The sequence below is a fragment of the Pseudochaenichthys georgianus genome, chromosome 16 (genome assembly GCF_902827115.2).
Source record: "Pseudochaenichthys georgianus chromosome 16, fPseGeo1.2, whole genome shotgun sequence".
Lineage (NCBI taxonomy): Eukaryota > Metazoa > Chordata > Actinopteri > Perciformes > Channichthyidae > Pseudochaenichthys > Pseudochaenichthys georgianus.
This window is the reverse complement of record NC_047518.2, coordinates 34,445,161-34,466,525: the sequence shown is the minus strand read 5'-3', so window position 1 is coordinate 34,466,525 and position 21,365 is coordinate 34,445,161. Positions and strand designations below refer to the sequence as shown.

General features: G+C 42.3%; 1 protein-coding gene across 1 annotated transcript in view; it reads right to left on the bottom strand.

Moving 5' to 3' along the window:
• The window catches only part of iglon5 (IgLON family member 5), a 97,754-nt gene that overhangs the window by 15,743 nt on the left and 60,646 nt on the right, over positions 1–21,365 (bottom strand). The window contains exons 2-3 of the mRNA XM_034101576.2: positions 3,951–4,029; positions 929–1,161 (exon numbers count right to left, since the gene is read on the bottom strand). Of these exons, the coding sequence (XP_033957467.1) occupies positions 929–1,161; positions 3,951–4,029 (312 nt within the window). The remainder of the gene's footprint in view (positions 1–928; positions 1,162–3,950; positions 4,030–21,365) is intronic.

Below are 21,365 nucleotides of genomic sequence, written 5' to 3'. Positions count from 1 at the left end.
ATGCAGGAGGAAAAGGTCTGAGATCCATCCTCTGGGCAGGTCTGCGCCCCTACATCATGTCACTCAGGATCAGCCAGACTCTCACTCACTTAGCTGCTGACTTGATGACTGAGCCTCAGTCGCGGTCCTGAATCGTCAGTTATTTAGTCAGGCAGTTGGACAACCCCCCTGTGTATCTCATATCCATCACACACATCCTCATCCATCTGAATATCTTTCTGTTTATACAGACACATAACCCTAACTGGCTACATGGAAATAATGGGAATGTGATTTGTCACCTGCACTAGACTGGCTGTGCTGTAGCCAGTGGCGGTTTGAGACCACTTTTACTGGGGCCAGTTATTTGAGGAGAGGGGCACATTTATTGCGGTACAAATTAAAAAAAATGTGTTCAGTTTAAAGTCATTTTGCCCCAACAAATCCCAAAAATGTGTTTGTTACAGAATTTGTGTCAACCATTTTTAAAATGTAATTACAATTTGTCCCCCCCTAGAAGCGCCAATGGCTGTAGCCTCACAAGCATTGGCTTTCAGACTGAATCATATACTTGCCGTTTGATATAACTATAACTACCAACCATAGATACTCAAACATCATAAAAGCAGTAACTACTAAGTTTGCTATCATACATTTAGACATGATTTACCAGACAAGGAACTTTGAAATGTAACCATAGGAAATCTTAATTGCTTCCCCTGAAGTCAAACCTCAATCATATCCAATAGACAGCACTGCTCATATGAATTACCAATTAAGCCATTCAGCTTTTGTCAAAGGCTGCTTACACTAACATCGGTGCACACATATATTATTTAGCAGTTGCCTTGGCAATCAAATCAGCATGCTCTGGATCGTTTTTGGAAAGGAGCCAGCAGTTGGAAACATTTATTACAGATTCCTGTTTGGTCTCCACTCAGCGGCTCACCTTGGACGATGAGGTAGACATGGGCGATGCGGGGCTTGTTGTTGGCCTGGAAGGTGCATGTGTAAGGCCCCTCGTCGGATATTTGCACGTTGTCGATGTGGATGGAGAAGTCACTGTTGTTGCTGTTGGCCAGCGTCACACGCTTGTCCAGTGACCACTTGTCTGTCCCCGTGAACAGGATGTTGGAGCGGTTCAGCCAGGCCTTGTGGGTCACCTCCTCGTCGATCCGACATCTGTGAGGGGACAGGAAGCGATTAACAGGTGAAAGGCCTGCATTACATTATGTGTAGGTTGACCCTAAACAGTGCTGAGGTGTTTTATCATTACATTTATAATAAGTAAACACAAACAAATTAGTGATTTATCAAATTAAAACATCTAATTAGTTATACTATTGCACCCACCATAAAGATTTTAAAGCTTCTCAGAAAAGATAACTCATGATACAGAAGTGATGGCGTTTTTATCATGTTGCTGTAGAACATGTTGTTTTAAAAATATCCTATAGGAGTTCAATTATGTGCACATACAGTGACTGCAAAGGTCATAATATATGATTCACATATTTTTCAACTACTTATACCACTCATGGACCCCTCATGCCCAGTGCTGTATCCAAGCATTTGCATCTGTTATGTCTCTAGAGTAGACTAATAATATTTTTCTGGTTTTTCCTCCATTTCTCTGCAGCCAGTTGCTAATGAATATCCATCACCCCTGTTACACAGATGGAGAAAAATGGGTCATATTATACAAAAAGGTGGTTGAGATCAGTTTTACAAAAATACAGCTTGCAAGCAACGCATTGAAATGGTTGTCCATTATTCTTTTAACAGCTGGGTTACTTTGTCTGTAACATTGTCTGTTTACCAATGGATGCAGTCCAAGGTACATTCAAGTCCAGAGGTTTGTCCACTGGCCATTAGCCTTAAAGTGGCTGTAAAATGAAATTAGATTAAATGGCAATACATGGAAACATTAGTGGAAATAATGAAAGAGTGAATTATGATGTTGGTGATGAAAGTGTATTAATTCATTACTTTTGTTCTTAAAGATTGTGGCTATTTCCAAACCACAGTCCACAGGTGTGACTTCAGTTCTTGCCTCGGCCACTAGATGTCCTTACCCAGCCTCAACTAGCTGCGAGGACATGCCTCTGTAGTCCTCATGTTTAATTGATAAGACCCAGATAAATATCACGGTTGAGGTAGATCTTAGATCACCTGCCAAGTCACTGACACCACAATGCATAACAGCCACAGTGCAGCAAAGCATGGAAGTCCTTTACAAATAGGCAACAAGGCACTGGGCTGACGTTCAGGTGGACACATGACCTGAGGGAAGACCACTTCTAACAGGTTTTGAAATATTGGAAATGAAAAGGGAATATTATTTGATTAAAATTCAGTTTGTTGCCGGTGGGTTTAAATAAAGAGACGATACAGTAAGAAAACCCACCATTAAAAATCATTATATGTGGACCGTCTATTATCTATTTTTAAAATTAATCACTTCTGCACTGATGATGTTGCTCTATGACTGCAGGCCAAGAGGAAATGAGCACCATAATAACATCAAATGTCTTAATGGCCCACATCAAAGCCAACACAACAGCATTGTCTCAAGCACAGCGCAAGTATTTTTCCAACTTGGGCGGAAGTGATTTTACATAACAATAGAGTTTATTTATAAAGCTCTATAGTCTAATGTTTGTTAGCATTCGGCCGTTCTGTGCAGACCGTCATTACAAAATATGCCGTAACATCTCTACTGTAGTGCTTTCTGAATTTAAACTCATAGTACAATTCTTAAGCAGTGGTTCCCAAGGGGACACCCAAACACAAGCCAGAGGCGTTGTGAGATGGTTAACAAAAGCAAAGTAGGAAAACATGTTTCAGCAATACACAACAGGTATATCTTTTTTCAGGCTTTGATCAAATCTTTGAGTGTTTTTTCTTGTGAGTTACTGTATAATGTTAAAACTAAACTAAATGAAATACAACACACATTCAGAAAATAATAATCATTTGGTGGAACTGGTCCAAACCTGTAGATGTATGCAACTTGTGTAGAAAACCCAGAAGTGGCATATGTTTAGTTTTAACAGTAAAAGGGGGAGGTTTATAGTGACTTGTCTCCATGCTTTAATGTTCAAAAAGGTCTTTGTGCTACAGCAACTCTCTTCACACTCTGTGGCCGTTTCTCAATGTCGAGTAAACCTGCTGCAGAGCCACTATTTCAAGTATACTACGTCATCGAGTGGCGCCGAAGGACTGTTTAAATGCATGTTAAATGCCCAGCATTCGGCGCCACTCGATGACGTAGTATACTTGAAATAGTGGCTCTGCAGCAGGTGTACTCGACATTGAGAAACCAGAACCCAGTCTGCTCTGATTGGTTAGCTGCTTGGCTATGTTGTGATTGGTCAACCGAAGAGATGTCCTGCCTCTTATCCAATCAATTTGTCAAAAGTCATGGGAGATGGCGACCCTGTCTACAGCCAGAAACAAGGTAAAAAATGCCAGTAATATAACATTAATGCACAGCTCTCCTTATACTCAACTGTAAATGAATTTAAGGTGATTTTAGCACCCAGTGTGAAAACACCCAAGTACGTTTTTATAGATTTAACATCTCCACAGCATCAATAAAACAGCCTCAGGCTTCACGTCTTGATGACATTATGGATCAGCGTCCTGGTCCTTTGATTTCCAACATGGTGAGAGACATGTTGATGTTAACAATTATTGACAGAGCTGTGCATGGCTTCCTAATAACACATTTGATATAAGTGAAAGGCCCACTCCTCTTTCAAGAGGAAAATGTGACTAAAAGAGGAATTTGTTCAGAAATCTGAAGAGGTGTAGGATTAAAGGGAATGAAAGTAATGTTGACTTGGAGTGGTTAATTGAAGTTTTGAGAGAGAAAATGGGTAATTAACAGGTGGCATGACAGGTGGGTGGAAAACACCAACATGGTTTTTTAGGCAATTAGTAGGTGCAGGTGTGGGATTAGGAGTTACCTCAAAGTGACGCTTTCTCCTTCCAACACTGTAATGTTGTCCGGCAGGTGTCCGAATTCTGCTCCGTGCACACTGGACGCTGCCAAGAAAAAAAGAGAAAAGACACCAATGAGCTTCAAATAACGGTAACAGGCGCTGGTGTTCATCAATCTCAGGTCAGGACTGCCTAACCAAATCACGTTGGGCGGAGATGTGCTCTGCATTCTGCTTTCTGAAGGGAAAGTAATAAATATACTAAACAAAAGAGTCACAACGTCTGCACTGACCCCCGTTCTTGAATAATGATTTGGTTTTACCCTGCATTCTGGTGGGATGCACGTTCATTGAACAGCACTGATAATGAGCCAAGGGAAGAGGATTCACGCGGAGCTGCCGGAGCGTGAAATGAAGGGACAGCAACGGTAACAGAAGGGATGCTCATCCTGCCTACACACACACACACACACACACACACACACACACACACACACACACACACACACACACACACACACACACACACACACACACACACACACACACACACACACACACACACACACACACACACACACACACACACACACACACACACACACACACACACACACACACACACACACACACACACACACACACACACACACACACACACACACACACACACACACACACACACACACACACACACACACACACACACACACACACACACACACACTGAGAGCCATTAGTTGGTGAGGAAAAACGAACTTGGCATCTTTGAGATGTGTTTCGGCACTCAGGTGAGAAAAACACTTTAAAACAATTTGAAGTCTTTTAGTGAACTTGCTTGGGTAGAAAACAAAGATAACCAAAGACCTTATATGCTGGCAGAGAAAGTGCCTGCTGAGGCAGGCCGCTCTCTAATAAGACACCTGCTATACCCGTCTGAACTCAACAACACAGCATGACACGTACTGTAGTACCTCGGCTTGTGTCTTCCCTCCATCTCCAATTCTCCCTCTCCCAGTAAAATGACCTCAATATCTCCAATAAGCTTTTGCCGAGGTGTAGCCTTGAGGTTTAATAAATGGTGACTTTATGAAATGAAGCCGGCGCAGTGAGGAGCTTAGAAGCACCTCAAGGTTTGTTAAATAGCCGCACAAAGTCAAAAACATGTTAAGCATGCTGATTGGGAATCCGGAAAGCAACGAGTCCCAAAATGACGGCAATGCAGCACTAGAGGAAATGTGGGCTTTGAATTAAAAACGGGTCTTTGTGGAATCATGGTTTGATTACAAAGAATAATGAGAAAGGCTTTAGAATAATAATGTACTTCATGGATTGCTAATCAAAAGGTTTTCAAACTGCATAACAGAAAGTCCGGAGAAGTGCAAACGACACTAAATAATAATGAATCATCTCAAAATAAAGACTAATTATGCCTCTTTTTCTGTGTGTTGTTGTGAATGTAGTGTGGCTTGGCTAGTGTGCGTGGCTATGGCACAGCCAATATGGGCTACATGCACGCTTGTGTATTCATATATTCATGTGCGTGTGATTGTGTGTGCACCATTGCATGTGTTGCGCATGGTTGGATATAAGCAGTTACAGTACCTTCTGTTGCTCATTTGTGTGTGAATGCGTGCGTTTGTTTACTGACATACCGATGGAGAAGAAGAAGAAAGGAGGACAAACTAATGATGCCTCTAAAGAAAACTGGCCCTGAAAATCTTCAGCTAAAAGCTATAATCGCATTAATGGGTGCTGCTGCTGCCACTGCTGCTGTGCTATCTAGGGCGGCCAAGGATCCCAGAACTGGCTCCAATATCCTCTCCCTCTCTCTGAAAGCCTTAGAGGAGGGGTGTAGCACATTAGCCATTGTGTCCAATGTTTAAAAACTGACACAAGCTTTCGTTTATCTGTGTTTTTTACAACAGAGTAATGTTGCCTATACTGTGCTTGTGCTTTCTGTTTTAAACTCAGACAGTCCTTAGCTCAAGCCCTCAGCTGTTGCCTTTCAAGTGTTCTGTACGCTACACACTAGACTTTATTTAGGTTAATTCAATTCCGTTCCAGGGCTTGGGGCTTGGAGACGGGTGTGACATGCTGTCATAAATACACACTACCCCACATACGCAATTACAGACACACAAATAGAGAGAAGTCGCTCTCTCTCACACAATGTAACCATCGGGACACAAACGCAACCCACACATGTTGATTGAATGAATGATGAACGCATACGCTGAATGCTTCAAACAATATTGCGAAGGTTACGGACCAGCAGGGAGCAATTCCCATTTCCCTACTCAATTCCCATTTCCACAGCTCCATTGGCACCCCGCATTCTAAAACCTGCATCACCCTGCCTCTGCTCACAGACGCCGCTCAACGTGATAACCTGGTCGACACATTCAGCACACACTTTCTGTTAAACACACAACACCAATCACAGACGTGCCATGCACACATACTGTATGCACACACACTCATCGAAGAGCCAAACAAGCAGCGGAGGAGCTTTGTCTGAGTTCATTGTGACACCGATCCCATGTGAGATTTTTTGTGGGATTTACAAATGTGTTGGCATACACAGGGGGAACCGGAATACCTAGCATCCACTGTTCTGATGTATTCACTGTCACTCTTAGTGACCTCTGTCACTCGCTGGATGCTCAGTATGCAGTGCAAGTGTTGCTTGAGTTAGTAGAAAAAGTGAAAATGTTGTACATAATCAACAGCTTGTGTATACCAAACAACAACAGATACATCTGTGTTTTGGAGATGGAAGGCCACCTCAATCTTGAGACAAAAGCTGACCTTTCTTCACCTTGGTAGCTTAGCATTGTATGAATAGCAATTATACTTTATTTTGGCATAAATATCATATCGGAAATCTAGAGCAGACCACGTTGAATATAACCCGAGCTTCCAGGAAAATTGACAAACTTTATATTCAGAAGTAGCTATTAGAATATTTAAGGTTGAAAGCAATACATTCAAATGACAACATAAATAGATATTTGGAAAATAAACCTTTTACGGTTTAATGATTGCTGTAGCTAATTTTCAAATAAAAAAAGTCTAGAGCCAGCAATACTTAATTTATAAACATACCTTACCTAATCTATTAACGCTGATTTTAGCAACCAGGCTGGAAATCCTGTTGTGAAAATTGGCCAAAGCAATAAACAATAAATATTACATGGAGGAAAATGGCTTATGGCTTCACCGATAACAGCATGGAAAGTGGGCCTCGGAAACATCTCATTAATGGGAGAGTGGGAACGCTGGGTGTAAAAACAACACAATGCAAACATCATCATCTGGCTGAATGGCAACATGTGTCCCAGGACTTTTGATGTCATCCATATAATGCAGTGGCGAACCGTGGCTATCACAACTGGACCTTCTGTAGACACACCCAGCCCCCCCCCGGCATTATAATGTCCGTCTTTTCACTGAATTGTCGTCTTGAAAAGGGTACTCACAACAATTGTGCAACAACTTCATCTTCACCTGTTGCACTTGTCATTTCAACGTTAAAAACAATAAAACGGCATGAATTGCTTCGTCCCATTTATCTAGATCTTCTGTCTCGAGCCAGTTAACTAGCGGACCTTCTAGAATACCCTGGAACCGAGGGGAACTCTGAAAGAATACGCCCATTGGCTACAAATCAATATATGATTGGTTGATCAGACTGTCAGTCCAAACGTAGGCTCTCATTCAGTGCAACGGCCAGGGCATCCGATCAAGGATGTAGAATACCTTGTTGAAGGATATTCTACCCAGAGACCCGGAACAAGATCTGATTGGTTGCTTTCTTTTCTAACAGTGTTCCAGGGTATTCTCTGAATACCTTGAAGGCCCTGACGGTTCGCCACTGATATAATGTATCCCTTTCAGGCAAAACATTAAAATGTTGCAGACCAAACACAGCAGACATGATCAAAGGGGAACCAGCAGTGTGCTGGTTGCACGGCCAAAACAGAATCATCAGACATCACTTTCAATTCCTGGACTACTTTCGGCTTTATTGATCTCCATCTCAAATCCTGCTTTTTCCATTTTCCCTCCCGTTGCTCAGCTTTTTCTATTTTCCCTCCCGATGAACTGCACCCCCCAGGAGGAGTCTCGCCCGTTGACACTCTAGAAAGGAGGGTGTGCTTCTTGCCAACATGGAAGCTTTAACCACCGTCTACCTTGCAGACTCTAAATGTGGAAACACAAACACAATGTGAAAGCCAAAAGAAAGCTCTTTGTCTTAACCACTTTGGCACAGTCCTTTACTAAAACAAAAATGGATTTGTTTGAGTGAGTGAAAACAATCCTGAGCCTGTTTAAAACCACAAGTTTTACGAGTACGAATAAAGGGATGATGTACAGTATAACGTTATCAAACAGTGTTGGTGGGAAACACTGCAGTGGCCCCTGGTGTTGGTTCAAATGTCCTGCCCACTGTTGTCTACAGCTCATACCGTCTGTCATGGCCACTGGTAGTTCTTGTCCTTGCTATGACCTGCTGATTTGGCACAAAACAGGAACCCCCGCGTCCATACATAACACACATTCACACACAAAGACACACTTGTATTCTGTCCAAATGATCCTGTGAAGCCTTTGTCTGCACACAGCAGTGAGCTTTGGGTCTAGATTTGCTGCCATTTTTAAGAGAATAACATTGGACAGTTACATAAAGGAAAACACTAGACTAGAAGACCATTAATTCACCAATAAGGTTCAGCGGTTATAATGAACACCCTACAAAAGGAAGGACCTGTTCTGCTCATCTGTGGATAACGCTGTATCTATTGTTAGCTTATAGGTGGACATTCAAATAATTATTTCCACTGTTTGTCTCCCAGCTCTCCTGCAATGTGTCTTTGGAGCGCTGCAAGGCTGCTTGTTCAGTACCCATGACACATCTATTATATGATTTGTATTCTCTTGACTTTTACATGCGCCTGTTTGTAATTGCACTTGCTACTGGCAGACACTTATGAGCAGAGCTCTGTTGAGTTGTGAGACTTTAACCTGCATAGTTGAACAGTTCATCTGTTGGCATTGCCCTTGACGATCAAATAAACAGAGAAAGGAGGCAAAGCTACATTTGAAAGCATTACTGGCGTCAAGACGAATAACAGCGGCGGCTGTAATGAAACACATAACAATAATCCATTTTAAGGGAGGCTGCCATGGTTTTGAAATTGAAAAGAGCAGAGAGGCACAGCACAAGGTTGGAAGACAGAGGTGAAATAGATAGCTGGGTTGAGTCCCCAAAAAGAAAGTCATTGAGAAATAAGAAAAGCTGTAGTGGAATATGGAATTGCAGTGTGTTGTGGAGCAGCAGCAGCAACAGTGCAGTAGTTTTACAGTTGTTGCAGCAGCAGTAGTAGAAGGTGACAATAGCAGTATTGGTGTTAATAGTAGCAGAAAGGGGAGAGACGGAGTTGCACCCCTATGAGGAGGAGGAGAGAAGTCTGTAGCACTGGGGCAGAGAGCAAAGCAAAGGAAAGACACACCCGCATAATTAACATCGGCATGCTGCAGCCAATTAAATATTTACAGAGGCACTTCCCTTCGACACCTTGATGATGAAGAGAGGCAGCCTAAGGATTATCCGATGCCGGGAGCCTGAGGCAGGAGACAAGGGGTTGGGGGTGGAGGATTAAACATTAACCAGCACAGATATCCCTTTCTCTTCCTCGTCTGATCCCATTAACTCTGAACGGCCCAAATCCAACCTCATGTCCACCCCTCTGAAGCCCCATCTTCCTGCCCTCTTCCTCCTATTTTCCTTCACTCCAATACTCATTCAGCCCCTTTACTCCCTATCGATGACAATCCTGTCTTCGGCACCACCTGTCAGGGACAGCAACGGGAGAGCAGGGAGCGAGTGATGGGCAAAGAGTGGGAAACCACCTGAATGCTACGCTCAAACAGCACAACAAGATGGATACACAGGACGCTGCTTTTTACAATTGCCGGTGAAGCAAAATGGATGTCAGCAGGATTCCACTTGACAGGAAATCTATGAAATGTCAGAGAAGTCACGGTGAATGAATTGTTTTTTAATCTGTCTGGTAAAAGTAATTTTTTTCCACCCCCTCAGACCAAAGAGTTGAAGCATGGTGGATTGACTAGAAGGAGTGTTGACGTTTTATGTGGTTTATTTTGACATTAACTGATCTCTTGAGCTTGCTCTGAAGCATCAACAGCCTCGGTTGGGGCATTTAGCTGCCTGTAATTCAAGGTCATCTATCTGGTCTTACTGGCCCCCAACCATTCTGACTAACTGCTAACACAGCTTGATATCAGAAGCATGCCAAAGAAATCAGCGTTTACAGAAAGGCAGGGCATCACCCTCGGGTGTCTGACTTGGCCTTACCAAAGATGTGACATCTGCCTCTCTTTTATTGTACACATGCTGCATCCACAATTCTGCCTGTGGTCACTCTGCTGACCCCTCCCTCCCACCCCAAATCTCCTCCGCTCCCTCCACCCACTAATCCCTCTTCACACATCAATCAATAGAGCACTGCAGAGTGCACGGAGCCATACAGTACTCAATGCAGCAGTTGTACAACTTCAATGGGCAACCGCAGATCTTTACCACTGAATCAAGCATTGGCCGGGGAGAAAAGCTGAGCGTGCTAAAACCAGGGATGAGCCCCACTCCTTTTTCTTTTACCCCCCCAATTTCCTCGGACTGACGCCTAAACCCCTTAGCACTCTTGAAATCAATACAGTAGTTAAACTGTTACTTCCTTTCCTAGTGAGTACACACACAGGCCTGCCTTACACAAGGCCCTGTAGACTGTCCTAAATACACCCTGTGCATTGGCAATTTGACAGATTTGTAGGGAAGTGCTGCCACTGTTTTGAAAGAGAAGCTTAAAATACTGATTTACTCAAAGTAGCCTTGGGTCTAGCATCCTCTGATAATAACTTAAACAATAACAACATAAATGGAATACCAATATGGAGCAGCAGCATGGTGATGACAAAAGTAAATCTAAGTAAAAAGTTTGAGAAATATTTTTTAGTAATATATTATACCACCTGACTAAACACATTTTCAGTGAGTAACCCTTACCCACTATCTATTTTATTAGATATTTTGATAAATATTCTTTTATGTTAAAGTACTCTTGAGGGATTTAATTACTTTTCATAGAGAACATTCGCAAATAAACTCTATGTTTTGAAAACGGCTTGCATCTGTGGCTGGGGCTCTAAATATGTTCCTTTTCTGCCTTTTTATGATAAATACAAACATTATTGTTGCCCTTCTGCCACTGAGTGTTGAATAGTGTTCAATCAAAGACAAGTAAGTGCTCTTCAAAGTAGTGCTCCATATAGCCAGCCGTGGCCAAATAACTCCACAGAGAACCATTGATAAGAATATCATTCTGCTTCTATATCTATAATAAGTATTGGTAATATGTAAATCATAAAAATTCTTCTGATTAATCTCAACGACATAAAAGTGTTTGATCTGATTGTGGACAGCAACATTTACAAATCACTGATGCACAATTTAAACAGTTTTCTGGTCTTATGTCATTTTTTTGTAAAGGCCAGACTTGGATGTCAAAACGTAATAAACAAAACTGTGTAATAAAAATATGTTCTGGTGTTCTATATTTTTCACTTTTCAAAGGATCACTGTCTGACGCTGTGAGAGTGAACAAATATTTCCAGTCATGCGGTTAAGCTTGCAGCACAGTGGCGAAGCTTACCCTATAGTTTACACTTGAGCCTGTAAGAGGCTACAATAAAAACAGCAATTACCGCTTACCGGGCGATAGTGACAGGAGACAAAGGAGTGTAATAGCACGGGAGCTATTATTTTCGATAGGCCATTGGCTGTAAAGTGGAGTCAAAAAGAATGAGGCATCTAAAAGTCAGTTGAGTGTTGGGCAGTATGTGTGAGAAATGGATGGCCAGGCAATACTGGCTGCCAATCGACATTTATGACACAATTGTAAAGTAGGACAAATGGGAAAAAACTGATTTTGACAAGAGTTTGATAATTACTGCCGCTGGACATTGACGTCTGTACACTGAGAGCTGAAATCACGCAATTTCCATCAAAGACAAAACACGATGTGCTGGAAACGCATTCAGTACATTTGGAACCAAATCTTGAGTCAATGCGGAGCCGAATAATTTTTCTCATGAAGCTTTTATTTTTTGCATTAATTAGCCTTAACAAAGCCACCATTGACTTAGCTTATTAATTCCTCCCATCGTTCATTTCCTACTGATAAAGACACATTTCTGTTGAAATATGCAAAATATGTAATGTACTCAAACAGAGAAATAAGACCAGCTAATTGTGATGAGTGAATGGAGGGCAATTAGCCGCAGTCTGAAGCCGCCATGGTAATGAGCAATCTAAAACAAGTCATTCTTTGTCTGTGCCTTTTGCAAACAGTAAAACAAAAGTGAGCAACATTTGGCTACAGGGGAGCAGCAACATTTTCACATCAACACACTCAATCAGGGCCGCCCCTCCCTACAGGCCAATCACGCAGGCTGCATGGGGCCCGCCTTGCGCAGGGGGCCCGCCCAGAGGGCCTCAGCTGCTGTGCGCAGTTCTCCGCTCAGTTCTCCGCGCACCCCCCGCGAGAGTGAGAGGTGAGAAGGGGAGCACGTCTGTAACCCAACACCGTTGCAATGAATTGACATCTGACCAATCATGGCTTTGACACGGCCACTAGTGCAGGTGAAGAGATGTCGGTGAAAAGACAGTTTCAGTCCGGCACAAGCAAGAGGGGAAAAAAACAAAACATGAAGAAACTAGAGCATCACTCGAAGGTGGGTTATTGTATGAGTCAAATGTACAACTTTCGAATGTTGTATAAGTTAAATTGCCAATTGCCATTTAAAACATCAACTGCAATTCACGACATGAAGAAGGCAGTCTCTGCAAAGCATATAGGCTAATGGAGATGCAGTTATTTCCAGCATTCTTTATTTAACATTCATTCAAGTATGTGATGTCTTTTATCTGCTAATGTACAGGAGGAAGAGTGATAAACTGTCTGTCTAGTTGGCTTACATAACAGTTAAAGCATTTTTCCCCTTTTATTCATTTTTATGTCAATTTGCACATTTCATGGTGATGCTCAGCCTCTCCCCTTAACTCCTAACAGTCATCATCATGTCAACCACAACACAGAGAAATACTGGGAACTACATTTGAATACAGATTTAAGAAATATCAGTTTTTGAGCATGTCATAAGCATGTTTTGTCTTGACTATATTACAACTAAATTATAATAAAATAATATAGTATTTATATTATTGAATTGATTATGATTATGATTATTATTATTAGTAGAAGTAGTTTATTTGCATTCATTATATTTTAATCTTTTTGAGGCTAGTATTTGGCAGGAAATGCAGACGTACATGCACATTTACCATTTACCTCACTGTATACAAAAGTAACTGTGTTGATACTAATAATAAACAGGAATTATATTTGCAAAGTAGCCTACTTTGTTTCCAAAAAAATGTGTTTCACTCCTGTCGGTTGGGGGGGGGGGCCGCATCTCACAATGTCGCTTGGGGCCCCAAGTTGGCCAGGGGCGGCCCTGCACTCAATGTCAATGAAAGCACGGATAACTGGGTACTGCTGTAAAGTGGCGGCTTCAAGTGCACCTGGGCTGCATCTTAGCTTGTGTGCCTCCATGTGTGTATTATTTCCTGGCGTGTGTTTTTCACTGAACATTTTTAAAGTTTGTGCGTGTGTGGGTCCATCTCAGCATGCTATGTGTTTGTTTATATGTGTGGGTGGGCTGATGTGTTGTTCAGGGCCACTGGGCAGGCACACCACAGGGAGGTGGTAGGAGAGTGGAGATGAAAAGAGAGGTTCAAGGCAGGGAGGGAAAGATGGAGGCGCAGGGTGCAGGCAACGAGAGTGAAAAGAGTAGGTTGTAGGAGAGGGCCAGAGCCCAGGAGTAAGGTGCTGTCAGGAATATTCACAGCACCAGTACTTGCTGCAAAGAACAAAACTGAATTTCCTGAGGGAACAGAAATCAGCTAACACCTGCTTAGGAGGGAGCTCCTGTGGGATGGAATGGGAGAAGGAGGAAAAAAAGGAGGGAGGCATGGTGCAGTGCACTGAGACGCTGGCAAGCACAGATGAAGTAAGCATCCATGTGTGTGTGTGTGTGTGTGTGTGTGTGTGTGTGTGTGTGTGTGTGAGAGAGGTTGTGTAAATCCGTGTGCTGAGCGTATTTGTGAATCCATGTGGGTGTTTAAGTGTGTTTTTGTGCATGTCTTTGCAAACTTCCGTCTGTTTGTGTGCAGTTGGATTCTGCCTGGCTGTGCCCAGAGCCACCCTTACAGCTGTGGATGGGGTTGATTTGCATTCAGAATCGCAGCAGCTCTTGCCATTGTTGCACTGCTGCTGTGACTGGGCACTGATAGCTCCTGCACACATAGCCGCCCTGCCAGTTGTGTTTGGCTACTGCTGTGCTGGAGAGCTTGTGGCAGACGTTCAAACTGCCCCCCCCCCCCACCAAACTCCGGCCCTGGTCTGCAAGTTGCAGTGAGTTTAGTTCAGGTCATGCTCCTTTGTAGGCTACCTGATGTGTTGGCAAGAGTGGAGTACACTTTAAGGAATCTTGGAGCAACCCTATACTTTTCTCGGTGTCCCTGTCTCTCACCAGATGGAAGGCGGATGACACCCCGGTAGCTTTTGGCACCACCGCGCTGCCACCGTTCAATTGCTGTTAAGTCCTTATTCATTCGCTAGACAGCATGATACTCTTGCTCACACACTTCCTGGTTGATCTCTGTTCAACAAAGATGAAGTAAAAAATATAACCGACTTTGAACTCAAGTCTCCCTCCCTTTTCACTTCAACCCCTTCTTTCCGCCTGGGTGATGACATGCTTTTGCTATTTCTTTGGAGAGGACTGTGTATCAGAAAAAAAGCAATCGATAGGGAGCCCATTTAATCTTTGCTGCTGAGCAGAACTGAGCAGAACTCTCATGTATGACATGCAGAAAAAAATACTGAGAATCAAGAAATGAAAAGGTATGGATGAATTAAAGTGTCGTAGTCGATTTGAGGCAAGCAAGCAGCCAGTAACTTGGGGCGAAGCTAAGCTGTGTGTTTATGTCAGCCCTGGTGGACTGAGCCACTGATGAATCTGCTGGCTCATGTTACTGATTAAGCTGTTTTACCAAAGCCTGAGGCTATCGAGAAATACGAGGGAAATCAGGGGCATAACTAAAGCAGTGATAGAAGTAATGTGTGATTATACATTGCCACTGGCTAATTTGCCTTTCATTTGTCGCTAAAACCATCTTGGCTGTTTTCTTATAGTGTGAAAGGGTTGTATAACTCATTTTGCTGAGGTTATTAATCTTTCGGTGCACTTTTGCAAACATAAACAAATTCCTTAGTAACCATAACTTATTACGGGTCCGTCTCCTTGGAGCTGTTTGAATTGGATTAATGCTCCTTCATGTGGAGCAGTGAAAATGATCTCTGGCTCCACTCTCCCTCATGTGCGAATGAGCTGCGGAACAATTGTACTACTGTGCCACCAGCAGACACAGACATGTGAAGACATCCCTTAAGCATAATGCATATATACCCGCATACAAATGCAAAAGCAGGTATTGTATATATTCTTACTATATACTACTATATTTCCGTAACCCCAGTGAAAAACCTGGGGAATCATTTCAAGTGTCTGACACTGAACAACATACAACACTACAACATAAAGAGGCATCAATAAGTAACCATCTTCCTGAGACAATAATTACATGTACAATTATCTTCCTTTTAAGCTCCATGCTAATGTGGCAAACATTTTCATAGCCTCAGTTTAGCGTTAAATACACTAAGGACAATCAGACAGCTTCCTGAATTAAAGTCATTCATTATTACAGTAAGATGCGACATGTGAGTAAGTGAATGTGTCATCGCGAGATTGCTTTTTAGTGCATCAAATTGTAACCTTGATACAAGCTGTCTCATTATCTTTACTCACTCCATACTGTATCGGCAACGACTTCCTCTGCAAATGACCCGACAACACATTAGCCAGATGTTTATTCTGCACAAGAGTCTGGAGTAAAAGATTAAAATCAACCCCCTCAGACATAAGTTAACCTCAAGCGAGGCATTCAGAGCCTGATTGAAGAAAAACTTTTGAAACAAAGAGAAGATGATTGAGAAGATTGGATGGATTAGTTTTAAGTAGAAATCCTCCGTACTCTTTTACACTGTTATGAAACTTATCAAACTGTATGATAGTAAATGTATTCCAGGAGTTATTTGAGTGTACCCACTTTGCTGCAATCGGCCTCATCTACTTCTACATTTCACACGGTTCCTGGTTTTGTAATAGAGTAAGAGAGTGAAATGTCAGATTGAAAAATGATTACTGAGAATACAGCGTGTCCTTGGAAAACATTTTCAAACCTGCTTTTCATTTTGTTCTACGGGGGCGTCTGTCAGCTGAGGAAAATAGATATCATGGTCTCGTCTGCACTTAATGCATCCCTTCAAATTTGTTGGACCTCGGTGCAAATTGGTGTGTATAGAAAATAAAACGTTTGAACTTTTCTGAAGTGCAGAGCTAACACAATGCCCTGCTAAGAAACTTGCATGATGTCACTTCTACGTTGGGTGGGTTATTTGAGTCAGTTAAAAAACGTCAAACCACTGAAATAGGCAGAGTGTTTTAACAGCATTAAAAATGTATTATCCTCGAGGAGGAAGATGAAGCAACACAAATGGAAGCCAGACAAAGCAGCAGCTCACTCCTGCTTTGAAGTCCTTTTCTGACCCCCCACCTCTCGACTAATGCTGAACGTCCTGTCAGCCGGGCTTTATCAGGGGGACTTTATGCACTAAGCTTCACACGTTGTTACATTTTCCTCACTCACCTTATGTGTTTATATGAGTGGCTGTCAATGTGTTGTTGCTACAGAGTTTATGTTTGCATACAATGTTGTGCGCTTGCATACAGAAACCACATGATCTTATGGTGATGCACAGAAATGTCATGCACACATGAATACATACATTTCTGATCCCTGACAATACAGTTCCCCAAACCTCTTCTCCGAACACCGACTTTTACATCTAGCATCTCTCGTTCTCCACATGTTAATACAATATGCATGAGGATGTAGTAAAAGCAATATGCCTACTAGGTCTTTAACAAGTTCGAAAGGTGGCAGCTATTTGTTTAGTCTTTTCAAAACCATATCTCTATATGTTTCGACAAACAACATTTCTTTTTGTTAGGGTAAGAAGACAGCAACCAATGAAAGTTTGGCATTGAAAAGGGCTTTTGTTAGAATTCAATAACTGCCTGTACTACTCATATCTATATTAGCCCCAGTCTTTTAGCATAGTAAAAGTGTAATACAGTGCAGCGTTAAGACCCTTTTAACAGATTGTGTTTAATCAAGCGTGTTGTAAATAAATAAATAGAATCTGCCAGACAGCATTTCAACCATGGAGCTATTACACTTTAGCTAGCTAGCCATAGCTGTATTTCAGATTTCAGTCCACAAGAATAATAAATGCTTGCTACAAATGAGAAAGCTAATTTGTTCTACCTACCCAACTTTCAGTTTTAATCTGACAGCATTATCGAGGTGCTTGACAGGCGTAGTATGCGTAACCGTGTCTATCTCCTTCCTTCCACATACTTTGCCCACCCTCTCTATCCTCATCCTAACCTCACCTCACCTTCTCCTTTTTCCATCTTGGTTCATCCCCATTTCCCCTCCTCTTCTATACACCCCCCTTCTTTCTTATCTTCTCACCTCCTTGCTCATCTCCTCTCCCCTGCAACACCACAGCTGATCGTCTTCACTCTCTAATTCAGCAGCTTATCCGAGCATACAAGTTCTACAAAGCTCCATGATCCCTGTCACCTCACAGCCCTCGCGGGTATCATGAGTCAGGGCTGCAGATAGACGACGGTGTCAGAGCAGGTGGGGGGGTGGAGGAAGGTGGGAGGTGACGGAGAGGTGGGGGAGGGGTAAGCGCTGCCGGGGGGGTTAGCTGAGGTTGGCAGAGACCCACGACACCAAGGAAAATGCAATGTGAGCAAAAGAGAGGGAAACAATATTTGAAATCTAAAATAAATAATGGAAGAGTGACGATAGCATCTTAAGAGCTATACCGCATAGATCCATCTACCTGCTTATCTTTTTGGGCTTTCTGTAATTTAAAATAAAGGCAAGAGAGAAATTAGCCGAATGAGTCAATCGATATTTAAAAGAATGAAGCGATAGAGACAGAGAAAGGGAGAGACACGGCTCCCCAGATGAAGGCAGATTATCTTTGTTGGAGATTTAATACAGATGTGAGTGGCACACAAATCCAGATCTTAAGTGTGACAGGCTAAAAGAACATTGGTGGTCCCCCGTTAGTTCTTCTGCCCCCTTTCAGTTTCCCTCTCCAAAAGCTTCTCCCTCTGTTGTCCCTTTCTCCCCGCCTCATTTCTCCATTTGCTTCACTCCATTCCTCACATTTGGTGCCTTTTTTTGCTCGAAACCATCTGTAGCTTATTTCGTTTGCTCAATCCACCTTAACCTTCTAGACTCCATTTTCACACTCGCAGTCCTTTTCCTGTCCTTCGACTCGTTTTTATTTTCCTTTCCACTTATCTACCTTCATTTGAGAGTGAAGTTTCATTAAAAAGTTTCAAAAGTCAGTCTTGCTGCCCTTTCTGCTGCTGCCCTCTCGGTCCCCTCTCTCCCCTTCTCGTCTCCTTCTCTCCCGGTGTGTCTCTCTCCTGGTGGATTCCCCTTTGCCTCTCTCCACTAATGAATTTTGGGCACTTTACAGCCACAGATGGTGCAGCAGGCGGCCGCTGGCGCCAGGGCATTGGCTTAACAAAGAGGGAAAGAAAGACAGAGTGCTGCAACGAGAGACCGTCTGCCAGCACCTCCTTTAAAAGAGGATAGAAACCAACACATCACTGCATCTGCCATCACAGTATACCTCACTAGCTCTCATGCTGCATGGAGACATACACACTTTACTTTCACTTACTCTCTTTTCATGTTTCCTCTTCGTGCTCTTTTCTCAACACCCGTCCTTTTTTCTCAGTGGCTCTCCAGTTAATTGCAAAACCGGGTTTTTTCTGGCAAGCTTGAAACCTACTTTCGCTGCAAGGGAGCCTTCGGGCAAGGAAAACAACGCTCAAGTCGTGCTCCTCTCCTCATCTTTTCCACCCGCAGCACACCCTGATCTATTTCCTTTTATTTTATTCAACTCACACAACTTGAAGGATTCAATGGTTAATTCATTCTGCCATGGTCTCTGCAGCCTTAAAAGGTATCAGAGTGGATGGAGGCACAAGCGATGAAAGTGGGCATACTGCAGAGTGATGGAGTAAGTGAGGTTTGGTGCAAATGTTTATCAGTAAACAATCATCCAAGGTCTCAATAAGAAATCTTCATTCCCGTTTATTACAGCCTTGGTCTCATTTTATGGTTTTTTTCTTTGAGTTCTGCCATGATAACAATTTTCTTTCACAACCTGAAGTTTTACTCTCTCTTTTCATACACAATTGAAACAATCAGAGACAGAAAATAATTACTTGGTGGAAAACATCAACCTATTTATTAAGGGTCTGCAAGAAGCTTTATTCAAAGGGGTCTGAATGTCAAAATGTTTGGAAACAATAATCTGAACCATTATTTTAAGGTGAATATGGATGTGAGCATAATCCAAGATTCTCGTTGTGCTCTGTGGGACATTTTCACATTTAAAAAAATCAGTTTTTGAATTTGTTGAGTAAGGGTATTACAGGGCGACTGTGGCTGCGAGGGAGTGCGGTCGTCTTTCAACCAGAAGGTTGTGGGGTCGATCCCAGCCCATGCAGCCAACATGTCGATGTATCCTTGGGCAAGAGACTTAACCCTGAGTTGCTCCCGATGGCCAATGGTGTGTGAATGTTAGGTCCTAGAGCAAGTGGTACTGCTCTGTATGAATGAGTGTGAATGGGTGAATGACATGTAGTATGTAAAGCGCTTTGAGGGGTCGTAAAGACTGGATAAAGCGCTATATAAGTACACTCCATTTGACTTCTAATAGGAATGAGGGTCGAAACCAAACAAAATAGGCCCAAAAAACCTGGATCCTTTAAAGACACATCCCCTGCAGCCTGCTGCTGAGCTCATGGGTAATAGCCAGGCGGACATGTTTGGTTACCTTTGCCCTTCCTTCAGCTGTAACATCAAACAGGACTCCTGTACATACAAGGACATCAGAGAGGCTGTGTACTCAGTGGATCTTGTGTGGGCTTCACTGTACGGTCAGCACATCCTGAGGTAACACTGAATGATTTATGATTTCTAGAAGATTTAACAAGCTCAAATGGTACGTCTCTACTCCATGCTACAGTATGTAACCTCTATAGAGACCTATGTATAGTACCAATGGGTATATAGGTTAATTGTGCCAACTCAAGGGCAGCCCAGATGTGGTGAGAGTACCATACATTTTTAAGGCCAATAAATGCTTCTCCCTATAGCTTTCCTTTTCTCCCTCTTTTTCTCCCTCTCACCTTTTTTCCCCTCTCTCTCTATCCTCTGCAAACAAACTGCCGAGTCATCATCTTCAACTCCCTTGACGATGATGGTTTTTTAGTTGCCCGAGGTAAAAGCTGTTCTCCCACACAGAGGTCAAAAGTTCAAGTCCTCTGTCCATTCAAACACTTTATTTGGGTGGAAAAGTGAGCAGTATCACCTTGCCAGGCTATTTGTACTCTTTGACATTTTATACAAAGTACATGTGTTAAATAAATGCCGGACTCAAGGGTTTTCTGCATGTTCAGGGACAATACAGAATATGTTGATGTAGACTTGAAGTTATGTCTGTTCCAGCTGGTGTTACATGGTTTTCTGAGTGGCTCCTGCAACCCATGTATAATCTAACACCTTCTCTGTAAGCAATTGCTGGGTTACATTCTGAAACCTTCCGAAAATATTATATAATAACCTATTCAATTTGTTTTTTAATAACAGTCTCATATGCTCACACCTCTTCATGAAAAACACAGAATTCCTTGTCGCTTTAATCATCATTCCAAACCCTACACAGTGATGGGCTGCATCACATTATGTTTATATCCATATACTATTGTGAAATAGAACATTGCCAAAGTGTTTTAAATAATAAATGTGCAATCAAAATGCATTTGTATAAGCATTTTCAAATCAGAAGTTACTAGAGTCAGAAAGAGACACATGTCAATAAATAAAGTACAAATGTATCCACAAAACTAAATACATGCACTCTTCTGGGAGTTAATAACAGACATAACAGATGGGAATGTCTTTGGCTAATCCATTGAATTTAAATCAAATAAATCATAGTTATAGCAATATTATAGCAATCTTAATCAACAAATGTTCTCCTTATTTTCTATAATTTAGCCCAT